The sequence below is a fragment of the Leucopleurus acutus genome (assembly GCF_964270905.1).
Source record: "Leucopleurus acutus genome assembly, chromosome: 6".
In the NCBI taxonomy this organism is placed as follows: Eukaryota; Metazoa; Chordata; class Mammalia; order Artiodactyla; family Delphinidae; genus Leucopleurus; species Leucopleurus acutus.
This window is the reverse complement of record NC_139149.1, coordinates 58,380,717-58,394,851: the sequence shown is the minus strand read 5'-3', so window position 1 is coordinate 58,394,851 and position 14,135 is coordinate 58,380,717. Positions and strand designations below refer to the sequence as shown.

At 39.5% G+C, this 14,135-nt stretch overlaps 1 protein-coding gene across 1 annotated transcript in view; it reads left to right on the top strand.

The window, feature by feature from the left end:
- Positions 1–2,141: 2,141 nt before the first annotated feature.
- Positions 2,142–14,135, top strand: part of SLC25A12 (solute carrier family 25 member 12) — a gene marked incomplete at its 3' end in the record, with an annotated part of 89,414 nt that continues 77,420 nt past the window's right edge. The window contains exons 1-2 of the mRNA XM_082840955.1: positions 2,142–2,200; positions 3,149–3,202. Coding sequence (XP_082697081.1) covers positions 2,189–2,200; positions 3,149–3,202 — 66 coding nt within the window. The 5' untranslated portion in view covers positions 2,142–2,188. The remainder of the gene's footprint in view (positions 2,201–3,148; positions 3,203–14,135) is intronic.

The window sequence follows — 14,135 nt, the reverse complement described above, 5'->3', positions numbered from 1 at the left end:
TTGTTTGTTATATTTGGACAGATGAAAAACCTAGCAAAATTCACCTTTTTTTTCTTTTGTCTGTGCTGGGTCTTTGTAGCGGTGCGTGGCACATGGGCTACTCTATTTCTGTTGCACGGGCTTCTCTAGTCGTGGCACGTGGGCTCAGTAGTTGCGGCGCACAGGCTTAGTTGCCCTGCAGCATGTGGGATCTTAGTTCCCTGACCAGGGATTGAACCCGCATCTGCTGCGTTGGAAGGCGGATTCTTAATCACTGGACCACCAGGGAAGTCCCAAAATTCACCTTTATTTAGGGTAGCTGAGCTCTCCTAACTTCTCTTTATTTAGGGTAGCTGGCAGCCTTAGTTTTAAATTATTATATCATCTCCATTGCAACTAGATTGGCATCAGTGAAACTCTAGAGCTTGCTCAAAGATCAGCTATTTTTTATTCAAGAAAATTGTTATTGTGGCCTGGTGCCTGCCTATACCTATGAATTATTGTGGTGGGTTCTGTCTAAATGTAGTGTTGTCTTCCTCTCTACAAGTGGCCAGTCTGTCCCTAAATTTCACTCCAACGGTATGGATTTGGTCAACAACAATGTGTTCCAATAGAAAATAATCCCTTCATTTTAAATAAATGTATTCCTTTCCCTTAAGTACTTTTATTCAAACTAAGGGACTTTGGGCTACAAACAGACATCCTTCCCTTGAAAAGTAGCATAAAATAAACAACTTGAGATTCCTACTTAGAGAAACTTCATAAAATAAGAGAGCAGAGTATCAGGGACATAAGGTGCTGGTAAAACAAAATATGAATTTGTAAATCTTTATGTCCAATTACATTGTTAAAATAACTTTGAACGGACTGAAGAAAGAGATGTGATGGTGGCAGACAGTTAAAGCAACTGCAGCAGAAAAGCTCACTTTAGGAGTACTAGTAATATATCATTCCTTATCAACAATTTCCATTTGCCAGTCCACTTGCCTCATTTCTACAATATTAACTTGGATACTTAACACAAATATTATGATTAGTGAGACTGGAGAAAAGGGAAGCCTCCTGTGAGATTCAACACTGGAAATGGAAAAGAGGGTGGAGAGGGATTATAGCGCTAAATGAGATAAGCTAAACCTTGGAGTTGTTAGACTTTTTTTTTAAACAGGAAGCTTGCTTGGTTTAAAAACACAAACAATCAACCAACAAAAAAAATACACTTAGGTTTGGGGTTGTGGGGAAGCACTGACCATCTGTAAACTCCTAGACAGTAAGGGCTATATGTTATTAATCTTTGTATTCTTTATAAGCAGGACTGTATCTGGCATATAATAGATGCCCAGCAAACATTTGTTGAATGACTCAATATTTGGCTCAATATAGTCATAATGGCAAGACTCAGTTTGAGAGACATTATTTTGGTTCAAAGTAGAGCTACCCTTTCTTAGACAGGGCTGGAAATGTTTATGTAGAGGCAAGTTGAGCCAGGATTCAGTGCCAGCCCTGTCAAATGGATTTTTTCCCCCCTTGGCATTTGTGCCCCACCTCATGCACAAAGGATATGGGTGATTAGGAATGTGGAGTCTACTAATAAAGCTTTATAACAGTACACGAAGCACAAGTATATTAAGCGTATTCATCGCATGCCAATTTAAGGACCTATTTCTCAAGTTATGTTTACTTAGGCTTTCCCCAGAGTGAGTGGTTCCCAATCTGTTTTATTGTCAGTATTTCCCTTTAGTTGTCATCAATTCATTTGCTGTTATTCTTTCAAACGGAACATGTTCTTTGATCCTTCGAAATCTTGCTCAATCTAGGCCCCAAGTGTTGCTCTAAGTCTCAGGAGAAAACGACTTTGGCTGAAGTCGGCTCCCAAAGCCACACCCACTAAGAGGTCTTAAGAGACCTGGGGCTTTCCTGGCGGCTGCTCAGCTGCCGGCAATCAAGCGGCACGCCGGAATCCCACGGCTTGGTCCTCCAGTCTCCCCGGCGGGAGGCACGTCCTCCTCCACCCCGCGGGCCCGCTCTTTCTGGCTGGGACGCCGAGCCCCCTGCCGGCCCCGCCCGCCCCGGGCTCATTTGCATAGAGGCGCGCGCGACGCCGGCGAGCGAGCGGGAGGGAGGGCGGGCGCGGCCGGGAAGGCGGCGCGCGCGTGCCCTGACAGCTCGGCCCTGCTCGCTCACTCGCTCGTCCCCGGCTTCTGAGCACAGCATGGCGGTCAAGGTGACTCTAACTCTCTGCTGCTGTCTTTATTTCATAAGAGACATTCCGGGGACCGTGCCTGCAGTCCCTCACCTCTTCCTATTTACTTCTTTGCCTGATTGTTAGATAGCGTGTCCTGGGGCTCCAGGGAGAGCCGTGCGGGGCTTGGACTGGAGGGAGAGGATGCCCGGCCGGGGGAGGGGAAGGAGGAGGGATTTTGAGTTGGAGGGGCTTGTAAGGACCACAGGTCGGTGAAGGAAGCGTAGTATCCTGCCCTGGGTACATGGAATTGTGAGCCAGGGGTTGGAGGGCATCAGAAAGGGAGTGGGAGGAAGTGGCATATATAGCCGGGGATGCCTAAGGCATCTGTGTACCGCGGTGGGGGAGGGGGTGAGTAATTGAGTATTTTGGGGCCTCTGGAGCAGGGGGCAGTGGTTGGCATTTGAGCTGCAGGTGGCAGGATGGCTAAAGTATTTAGAAACGTTGCAGCGGTTTTCATGATTTTAGGTTGGGTGGAGAAAGAGAGGGGCGTGGAGATAATTATATTCTGGATTGCTTTCCACGGGAAGAAAGGCCAGTAGGCCATGCGATTAATTTGGGAGTTTCAACTTTCCTGTTGTCTCTACTAGCCTTAATGGCCTCTTGATTTGAAGGTGGGTGGTTGCCAAATGTGTTGCTGGTGGATGTGGAGTAAGGTAGGGGATTGATCCTCATGGCCTTCCCTTTCCAGTCCAGGGGAAATCTATGTGGTAGATTTGCTATATTTTAGGCTCTTCACACCTGTCTTTCCACCCTGTGGTCACAGAGCTCCAATTTGACAGTTGTTATCAGTATTAGTGCTTTTGGTTTGTTTTAAGCTAAATGCCCTTATAAAAGATAAGAGCATTGATTGCTGGCATTTGTGAACTGTAATCTCAAGAGATTGCCTGGTCTCTAGTGAAGCATTAACTGGCTTTTTTTTTCTTACAGGTGCAGACAACCAAGCGAGGTGATCCTCAGGAGTTAAGAAACATATTCCTACAGGTAAATTGGCTTACGGGCTGTGCTTTTTCTTGGTGGGGGAGATATAAGTCTAGTACTTTTTAGGCCTTAACTTTCAGGAATGTTCTATTTTCATGTATTCTTAAGAACTTGACAATAGATATTATAGATTGTAAGTCTCTTATTACGTTTTTATAAAAAGATTTCCCTCACATTTTTTAACATGACTTAAGACATGTAAAAAAAACACTAAAAAGGATTTCCATCTTCTCTTAACCATTGTGACCAAAATAAAATTTCAAAATGTATTGACACTCTTGTGCAATTGATAGGTATGATGATTAAAATTCTTTTTTCCTTGAAAGCTGTGTGCTTATAAAGTTTTCCTACTTCTAAGCAACTGTGTAATTTGTTACAGAGGTAAGAATATTATAACTGTTCTTAATTTGTGTGTTTTCGCCCTCTGTTTATTTATATTATGTCCATGGGCATTGGGGGTTGTGTTACAAAATGTTACTGTTTGGGATTCTCGCAAGGATCCACCTTCACTTCTGCTAAGTTTTTAGGATCAGTGCCTTGCTGTAGACGCCTAAAAAATTGGCTTAGTTTTTTTGTTTTGCTTTCTTTTCTTAAATTTCAAAAGTTCTGCGTGCAGGAAATTGTACCTAAGTACATATAAAGGGAGACAAGCTAAGGTGTTCTACCAAATGTTGTGTTTTTCTCTGAAATCTTCTTTTAAGAACTTTCTATTCTGGACATGGTTCTCATATAGAAACTTTGACCTTGGGCAGGTCCCTGCTGGGTATTAGTTTCCTCTGTAAAATGAGAGGTGATCTCCAAGGTTCTTTCCAACTGCAAAAGTCTATGATTCTATATTAGGAACAGACTCTAACATATACAGATCAGCCTGGAATAGATGACATTTTTATCTGAGACATGTGAGTTGCTTAAGCTATTGTTGGGGAACACGCTTCACAGATGACCAATTAGTGAAAATGAGAATCTTAAATTTTATAAAATCTGTTGAAGGGAAGCATCATTTCCAGAACAAAAGTAATTGTGATAGACATGCTCTATTTATGGTTCAAAACCTTTATTCCTCACAGTTGTTCTTGAAAATAACCAAAAATATGTCAGTGTTAACCACACCATGTACTCAATTGTTTTATGAGGAGTTCATGTGATATAGTTCATTTTATTTTCTAAATTAAGTAGGCATGGAAGAAATCATTTGAAAATGCTGCAGGAGGTGATGAACAGAGCACTGACCCAGGTGTTAGGAACGCTAGGTTCAGTTGCCAGCCCTGCCTCTATCTGGTTGTGGTACCTGTAAGCTAATTATCTGGCTTTCCTGGGCTTCATCTTCTCATGTGGGACTCAGTGGGCCATAAGGGAATGTGAACTGAAGTCCTTTCAGCTTTAAAAATCCTATGGAAAAAATCTGTGATTCTGTATGGATTTGGTTTTTGGGGAGAGGGGAGAATGCAAATACAGAGAGAGCTGGGACTGTGCCTAGCTTTTTGAAAACTTTTAAATCTTATCTTTTTACACATTATTTTGATGATGCCCTTATTTTTTATACTGAAACTTTGTGGAATTTATAATTGCATGTTTAGCACTAACTGTAAAGCACTGACCCAAGAGTTATTGGTAAGAGACAGAGGAGATAACTTACCGTCAAGTAGCTGAAGCAGCTTTAGTTGAATCAGTTTGAGGGCAGTTAGCAAGTAACATAGATTTTAAAATTTCTGTCTGAAATACTTCAAACTATAGTTACTTGAAGCTGTAGAACATTATTTAGAAAGTTTTGTTTTAGATACATATGGTTTATAAATATTTTAGAGGTAATAGGCAAAAATACATACTAACTATGCATTTCTTTATAACTTAATGTTGCTACATATATTTACTGAGGATTATTTGTGTGCCATGTATGCACTTGTATTTAGTTTAGTATATTGAATAATTACAGGGGAGAATTGAGCCAAGACTTGAATGGTAATGGACATGTGACAAGCTCCTCTTTGAGACGGGTTCCATCTCCCACAGTTTTTGGTAGAGGGAGTGAAGAATAATGAAGGCAAATGCATAGCCTCTGGTATGACAGTCAAGTTGGTTTGTCCAGATAATTGTGGTCATGTGATAATAATGACAGTGGCTATCATTTACTGATCATTCTGTAGTATGCTGGGTATTGACCTAGTCCTTTAAGGGTATTATATTAATTTTCTTTAAAAAAATTCTTAATTGACATGTAGTTGATTTACAATATTTCAGGTAAGGGTATTTTATTAATTTTCATAACAACCTTAGGAGATAGCATTGTTGTCCCTGTTAAACAGATGAAGTTAATTGGCTTGGTTAATGTCACTTAGCTCATAAGTGGTAGAGATTTGGATTCAAATCAAACTATAGAATCCATCTTCTTAACCCTTATACTCTGCCACTTGTGGGATCTTGAAATGGGATGACTTTTGAAAGCTAGAGGTATGTAAGGGTCTAACAGCAGCTGTGTTTTTTAAGAAGTTAAAGAAGAAGAAATCCAGTTACTTAGGTGATGAAAAACAGTACCTTTACACTGTGACTCCCTAGAACGTTTGGCCAAGGAGTTTAGGTTTGCAACAGTAGGAAGGCACTGTGGGTTTCTGAGTGGGCAAACTGAAGTGGTGAATTCTGGCAGCTCTTTGTGTATGTTGGATAAAGTATGGAGAGGTTGGAAGTAGGTAGAGAGATCAGTTAAGAGGCTATTGAAATAATTCATGTTGGAGATAATGACCAGGAGTGGCTGATGGCTGAGGAAATGGAATGGAAGGACAATACCAGGGACTTTGGAAGGGATGAATCAATTGAATTTGGTATTAAATGTGAAAGTAAAGGAAGGAGTAGTGAATCTGGCATTTTTAGAATAGATGTTAATTTATAAGGCATCTATTTTGGGAATTTGGGGGGGGCGCAGTTTGAAGTTTGGTTGCTAAATAAATGTGTCCCAGTAAGTAAAAATCAGATACAGGGGCTTCCCTGGTGGCGCAGTGGTTGAGAGTCCGCCTGCCGATGCAGGGGACACGGGTTCGTGCCCCGGTCCAGGAAGATCCCACATGCCGTGGAGCGGCTGGGCCCGTGAGCCATGGCCGCTGAGCCTGTGCGTCCGGAGCCTGTGCTCCACAACGGGAGAGGCTACAATAGTGAGAGGTCCGCGTAGCGCAAAAAAAAAAAAAAAAAAAAGTCAGATACAAATTTGTACAGGTGGTAGATGAATCCTTGGGTTAGGGGGATTACTTATAAAATAAACAAGACAGGGAATAAGGGACTGATTTATAAGTGATATCCTCAATTGAAGTGGAAGGAGGAGCAGGGGAACTAGGGAGAATGATCCCATGGGAGTTTAGAGTTTCACAAAAAGGGTATAGTCAAAGACTAAAACCTAGATTATTCGGTTATTAGTATAATTTGGTTTTGGTAGGATTTGGGGGTCACTTGAGTTCAGGGTCATTTGAGCTACTTAAAGAGAAGAGTTAATTTTGAATTTTAGAATGCAGTTGGAAGCTCTCTTTTGTAAAATTTAGATCTGTGGCATTAACTGTCTAAATTCACGAATAGTCGGTGTGGCTCAAAAAATCATTTGTTTTGTAAACAGCAAAAATATTCCTGTTTGAAAGTGCTGTTGTATCTATGTTTAATGGAATGATGTGTGCAAGTTCATGAGAGTAAAGCATTATGGTTCTGAGTCTAGAGAAATAGGTTTATTTTGTCTGTGTTCATTGTTTCTCAAATTTTGATGAGCTATGTTTTCTATTAATTAAAAAAGAACAATAATATTCACTAGGATTCTGCTTTTTCCTGTCACCCAAGTTCATAAAATTGGAGCAAAGCTATGAATTCTTATGTGTTAGACTGCTATAATTTTACAACCATCTGTCAAACTAATATTTTACTGTTGCTACCCTTACAACTGTCATTTCTTGATTTATGCCTTCTTTTACCTCTCTCACCCACACACTATCATTTAACCAAATTTGCTACATCAGAGGTATACAGTAGCAAAAGGAGACAATAGAAGCGATGAAGAGGGAGGTGAGGTGAGGGCAACAGGAATGTCACAGGCTGTTTGTTATAAGCCTGACGAATTTCAAAATGAAGAGTTAATCTGGTTTGGTCTGTGCTTTGTGGCAAAGTAGGTTTATCAAAAAACTGTTTTAAGGGACTTCCCTGGCTGTCCAGTGGTTAGGACTTGGCGCTTTCACTGCTGTGGCCCCTGGTTCAATCCCTGGTTGGGAACTAAGATCCCGCAAGCTGCACAGTGGGACCGAAAAAACCAAACCAGAACAAAACAAAAAACTGTTTTAAGTGAATGATTTTTCAAGAGCTCTGTCTTTTTTTTTTTATAGATTTATTTATTTTATTTTATTTACTTTTGGTTGCGTTGGATCTTCGTTGCTGTGCACGGGCTTTCTCTAGTTGTGGCGAGCAGGGGCTACCCTTCGTTTTGTTGCGTGGGCTTCTCATCGCGGTGGCTTCTCTTGTTGCGGAGCACGGGCTCTAGGTGCGCGGTCTCAGTAGTTGTGGCACGTGGGCTCAGTAGTTGTGGCTTGTGGGCTCTAGAGCTCAGGCTCAGTAGTTGTGGCACACAGGCATGCTCCGCAGCACATGGGATCTTTCCAGACCAGGGCTCGAACCCGTGTCCCCTGCATTGGCAGGCGGATTCTTAACTACTGCACCACCAGGGAAGCCCTCTGTCTTTTTTTTAGTTGACAGATTTTCTGTTGTTCATTTACCAATGTATTCTGTGATAAAAGCAATACATGTTGAGACTGTACCGTTATATATGCTAGACCAAAAATGTATGGCAATGTAGAAACCAAATATTATTTTGATCCTGTTCTTTTTTTCATTATCACCAATGTAACAATGAAGATCATATCCCATATAAAATTATGAAAATGCATTTTTTCTATCTTGTTTATTTTACATTAGAAAGTAGGTATAGAAGATGCTACTGCTAATGTAAAGCAAAGAGTGATTCTTCCTTAGGGTTTTTATGATAACATATAAATTTTTGATTGAAAGAAATGTGCTTTATTCAGTAAATATTTGTTTACATACTATGTATTTATTTACTTTTGGCAGTAACCTGTGGTTGAGAAGGGAATTAAGCAGGGCTTTTAGCAGGAGACTTTTCTATTTTGTTGAAATATGAGTTAGGACTATGTTTTCCAAAGTGTAGAATGTGTACCACAATATTACAGTTCTAATAAGATTATCAAGTATTGAAAGATGATAACACCTACTGAGGCCAAATGTGGAGAAGAAAGGTGCTCTCATACTGCATTTGTGGAAACAAAGACTCTTTGCAAAGCAGTTGGCAATGGTTTAAAATAAAAAGATACCACTTAAACAAGCAGTCCTACTTTTGGGATATTTATCCCAGAGAAATAAAAATACTCATAAGAATATATATGTACAAGGTTGTTAGTGGCAGCACTCAATTGTCCCTCAAAAAATAGAAAAAAGGGGGGGACAAAATAAATGCTATCAAAGGGAAGCAGTAGAAAAATTATGAAATAACCATAACATGGAAAATTATGCAGACACGAGAAAGAATGAGTTAGGCTTATTCCAGATGATTTAGAGGGACTTCCAATGTACTATAAATGAGGAAAGAAAGATGTAAAAAAGTTTATGTAGAATGATTCTACTTTTCTAAACATTACTTCATATATGTTGTATGTATATTTAAACATATATATGTTTGATATAATTTAATGGGCATTAAGAAAGGTATGGAGGATAGATAATGTTAACTAGGTTGGGGAAAGAATTCGGGGGAAATAAAAACAAAATTTCAATGTATATGTATTAAATTTTGAGCAAGTGAATAATTTAAAAAGTAAGAACTTAGTAATTCAGAACCTGAAGTTAAAAAAGGACTTTGCAGTGTAAATTGGGTTGTAGAACCCAGTAAGAGACACACAGAAGGAGATCTATAGTTTTCTTAGCCACACTGATTAACAGGTTTTCACCAGTTTTTCAGACTATAGGAATTGAAGATGATAACATTTATCTTTAGTTTATAAAGTATTTGCCGTAAACTATGTAGAGTTCTTATTAATAAAAAAGTGTTAGGCATTAAGGGCATACGAGCAACACAGTGAAGACTTTATCCTTGAATCAGCTAGACAGATTAAAAAATAATTGAAAGGATGAAAAAACGTGTTATTAAATGCCATCTATGTTCTACTACCAATCAATACATTTTTAATTGTCTTCTATGTGATAGGCCAGTCATATGTGTGGTTCTACCTTTGCAGATAAGATAGAGGAGTTTAGTGAAGGTAGGACCTCACATTCTAGGTAGGGGTGAGACAGACAATAACAAAGCCCACACACTGAGAAACAAATAAACGAACCAAAACCAACTACAGATTGCGACAAGTCCAATGAATGGAATGACGGAAAAGGTGACTGTGTTTCAAGATGGTGGCTAGTGAAGGCCCCTGAGGAAGTGATATTAGGGCTGAGAACTGAAAGGTAGGTATAGAGAGTTCCGCAAGTGCAAGGGCCTAGATGGTGATAGGGTTTGGTATGTTCAACAACCCAAAATGAGGCCAGTGTGCCTGAAGCATCAGTGAGTGAGGGGGTGCATGGCCAGTAAGAGACGAGGCTGAAGGAGCCACACCAAGCAGGGCCTTGTTTGTAGGCCATGAAGAAGAGTTTGGATTCTTCTTATAAAGAGTGTCATGGAAACCGCTGAAGGTCCTTCACCTTGGAAGTGGAATGATTCAATTTATATTTTAAATACATTGTATTTAGATAGATCATATTGAAATGTAAGCTTTCTCATACATTTCTGTCCTTTCTCGTGGATGACTGCCTTGAGTAGACTGTGATTCTTTCAGTTTAATTTCCTCCTGTCCACAGCACTCTTAGAATATCTTGAGCTGGGCCTTGGTTGACTCCTTTTCATCCAGGAGGCCACAGAGTGTAGCTGGAACCTACATGGGCTTTGTAATCTAACCAGAACTTGAATCCTTATTTGATCCCTTTTTGCTATATGACCTTAGGTGTTTACATTACTTTTGGAGTCTGTTTCCTCATCTGTCTAAGAAAGAGTAACCATATCTAGCATGTAGGGATGTTATGAAGATAAATAAGGTAATATGTAAATAGTGCCTGACACATGGAGAATCTAGTAAAGCTTAGTTCTTTGTCCCCTTCCTTTTCTTCTGAGGTGAGGACTTTTCTTTCCTGAAAAGGATCTCAGTCCCTTGTGTTCCCCAGGTAACTGTGCTGGACCTATAAAGTGACTAAGATGCTAGTAAGTGTTTATGATTATGTACATTTAATCAGTTAATTACTCACTTTTTTTTTTTTTTTTGGATGTGTTGGGTCTTCGTTGTGGTGCGCAGACTTTTCATTGTGGTGGCTTTTTTTTGTTGCGGAGCACGTGCTCTAGGTGCGCCGGCTTCCGTAGTTGTAGCGCACAGGTTTAGTTCCTCCATGGCCTGTGGGATTCCTGGACCAGGGCTCGAACCCATGTCCCCTGCATTGGCAGGCGGATTCTTAACCACTGCACCGCCAGGGAAGTCCTACTCACATTCTTGAGATATAAATCTGAAGATCTTCACAAATCCCCACATTCAGAAATACCACCGTAAGAGGTAATTTCTCACAAGTCTGTAGGTTCTGAGAAGGGGTAGAGCCATGGTCTTAAGACTGGGAGACTGTGGAAGATATATGCAGAGTTTTTTTTGAACCTTCAGTTGTTCTTTCTGAATCAGAGAAGGAAAAATAGTCCAACCAAGAAATACCAAGACACAGACGTGAAAGAGAGACTTGTAATTCATTCTTTATGTGTGTAATTTTTAAAAAATCATCATCTCCCTGTTCTGTCCAGCTCTCTTCTACTTAGTGCTGCTGAAATTTCTGAAACATCGTTCACTGAAACCAGTGCCATGGCCAGTATTGGGCTTCTAGAACTGTGCTATTGTTTGCTTACTGTTATGTCTTAGGCAATGTTTTAATTGTTTTATACAAATCATATGTAATCCTCAGAACAACTCTATAAGGTAGGTGCCATTAATATTCCCATTTTATAGATGAGAAAACTGAGCCCCAGAACAGTTAAGCAACCTCTTCAAGGTTGTATGGTAAATGGAAGAGACTTGCTTTATGTATGTTAATACAGCATGCCTTTTTTACTTAATATTGTAGGGCAATACAGGTATGGTAGTAAGTGTAGAATCATCTCGTTTTTTGGTAACCTTTTAAAAAGCCTTTTTTATTATGGAAAATTTCAAACATATATGAATTTAAAGAAGGTAGCATAATGAATTGCTATGTACCCATCACTGATCTTCACCAACTATCATAGCTAATTTTGCTTCATCTATATTGCAGCTGCACTGGATTATTCTGAAGCAATTTCCAGACATCCTATCACTGCATGCATAAATACTTTAGTGTCTGTCTCTAAAAGATGATGACTCTGAAAAGCCAACCAAACCACAATACGTTGTCACACCTAAAATTTTTCCTTAACCACATGGATTTCCATTCACGTTGAAATTTCCATGCTTGTTTCATTTTTTTTTTAAGATAACTTTTTTTTTTTAATTTTTATTTTTGGCTGCATTGGGTCTTCGTTGCTGCCACGTGGGGTTTCTCTAGTTGTGGCGAGCGGAGGCTGCTCTTCGTTGCAGTGCGTGGGCTTCTCATTGCGGTGGCTTCTCTTCTTGCAGAGCACAGGCTCTAGGTGAGCGGGCTTCAGTAGTTGTGGCACACAGGCTTCAGTAGTTGTGGCTCGCAGGCTCTAGAGCACAAGCTCAGTAGTTGTGGCACACGGACTTAGTTGCTCCACAGCATGTGGGATCTTCCCGGACCAGGGCTCGAACCCGTGTCCCCTGCATTGGCAGGTGGATTCTTAACCACTGCGCTGCCAGGGAAGTCCCTTGTTTGATTTTTTTAAAGTTGCTTTTTTAAAATCAGGACCCAAGCCAGGTTCCTACATTGCATTTTGTTGATCTGTCTTTGCTCCCTACCAGGATAAAGGGCCTTCTTTCTCCATGGCAGAAATCTTGCTATTTAATCAAGGCTTACCAACAGTAAAGCATTCTGTACTCCTAGGAGCTGCACCTTGATTGGCAAACGTGATTTGCCCCGGCTTATAAGTGTATATGCTCCTTGTATGTTCCCATGGTTACTTAGACCAAGAGATTGAAGTATTTATTTTAAAAACAATGCAAATTAATTATTCAACTTAATCTGCCCTGAGAAGCATTCTAGTTCCAGTTATTGACTTGTCTGGGGTCATTATTTTATTTACAAGGTTTTTGGCCATTTTTAGGGGTTGTTTTGATAGACCTAGTTTATTATGGTAGCTTTAGTTGATTTCAGTGATTCACGAGCGTCTTACACCTCCTCATTCTATTAGAAATTGCATTGTTTAGTAGCTGACAGTAGGACTTGCTGTAATGGACAGTAAAAAATACATATATTAAAGCAAAAAGAGAATAGTATTTCATGAAGCAATCAGAGTGAGAAAGGAAGACTTCTGGAGAATTTTCTTTGCAAAATTAAATAGAAGGTTTTGTTTCTAGTATACATGAAATATGCAACTGAAAGTGCTAATTAGATGTATAAAACTGCCTTTTCCTAATGCATTTGTAGATTTTAGTAAATATCAGAAAAATTTTGTGTCACTAATTAAAATCTCTGTTTAAAAAAAATTAATGTGGCTCAATAGAGTTGTTAAAATTTATGTGACCATATGTGTTAAAAATTATTTTTTCTCATTAAAATATTATTTATGATAGATGAATTCCACATTGTACTATTGTAACAGGGTTTGTGTTGTTGGATCTGTTGCGGTCTTTGCTTGTTGCATAGAGTGCTTGTGTAGTGAAAGGGCATGCATTCCTGACTAAATTTGGCTTCCATTAGGAGTAAGAGCAGTAATGATAGTGAAGGACAGCAAGAGGATTAGCTTCATATGCTCAGCTCTTGCCTTGGTACCTGTCTTTCTCCTCCACTGTTCATGTAATTCATTTTTCTATATGGGAAATGCTCTACGTGATATTTGTAGTTACTGAACTTTGTGACGTTGTCGTTTGAGAATTACTGAAATCGCAAGGATGTTAAGATCTGAAAATGTCAGTGTATCTTAATTGGAGCAAAGTCATGGAGGAACAGCGTGTTTTGACTCATATTACAGCCACATGTTGGCTGAGCAGAGATGAAGCTGCCTAGACCAGTCAGGACTGATTTTCTGGTAAACCCAAGAATAGTGGAAGTCAACCCCAAAGAAACCTTGGTTTGGATAAAGGGGAGGAGTTAGAAGAGTAACTCCTTCACGTTCGAGCAGAAGCTGAAAAATTCAATACGCAAGAGGGAAACTGGGATCCTCTGCTTTTCTGTGTCTTCTAAGCATTTTAGAATAACTATGTCAATATGCATTAGCTTTACAATTTCCAAGTACTTTGGTGTTCAAGATCTCATTTTCTCCCTTACAAAAATATCTATCTTTCTGTAACTTGTTGTTAAAGAGACTCTGAGAAGCTATGTGTTTGCTCAAGAAATCTCTACTAGTTAACAACCCAGGCTTAGTCCCTGTTTTCTGACCTTAGTTTCAGTGTCCATCATGCCATCCTCTCTGAGCAACTTGAGGGCTGGAACTAAGTTTTTTTGATCTCTACATCCCTAGTACCAGGCCTAATGCCCAGCACAAAGTTGGTGCTTGATAAATGTTTTAAAAGTGAAAACAAAGTAACCTGAAAGATTTGATTTAAGCAGATTTTCCGCTTAATAAGTAGTGCTTCTAGATATATTACCTTGTTTTGGTATTACTGAAAAAAGAAAATTCTTTATCTTGACACACTGTATAATTTCTTTAAAAGTAACCAACTTTCTAGTCACAGCCTGTCAGAATTTTCCTTTATAATCTCTGGAAAATCTTTTAGAAATATCGAACATCAAATAAAAT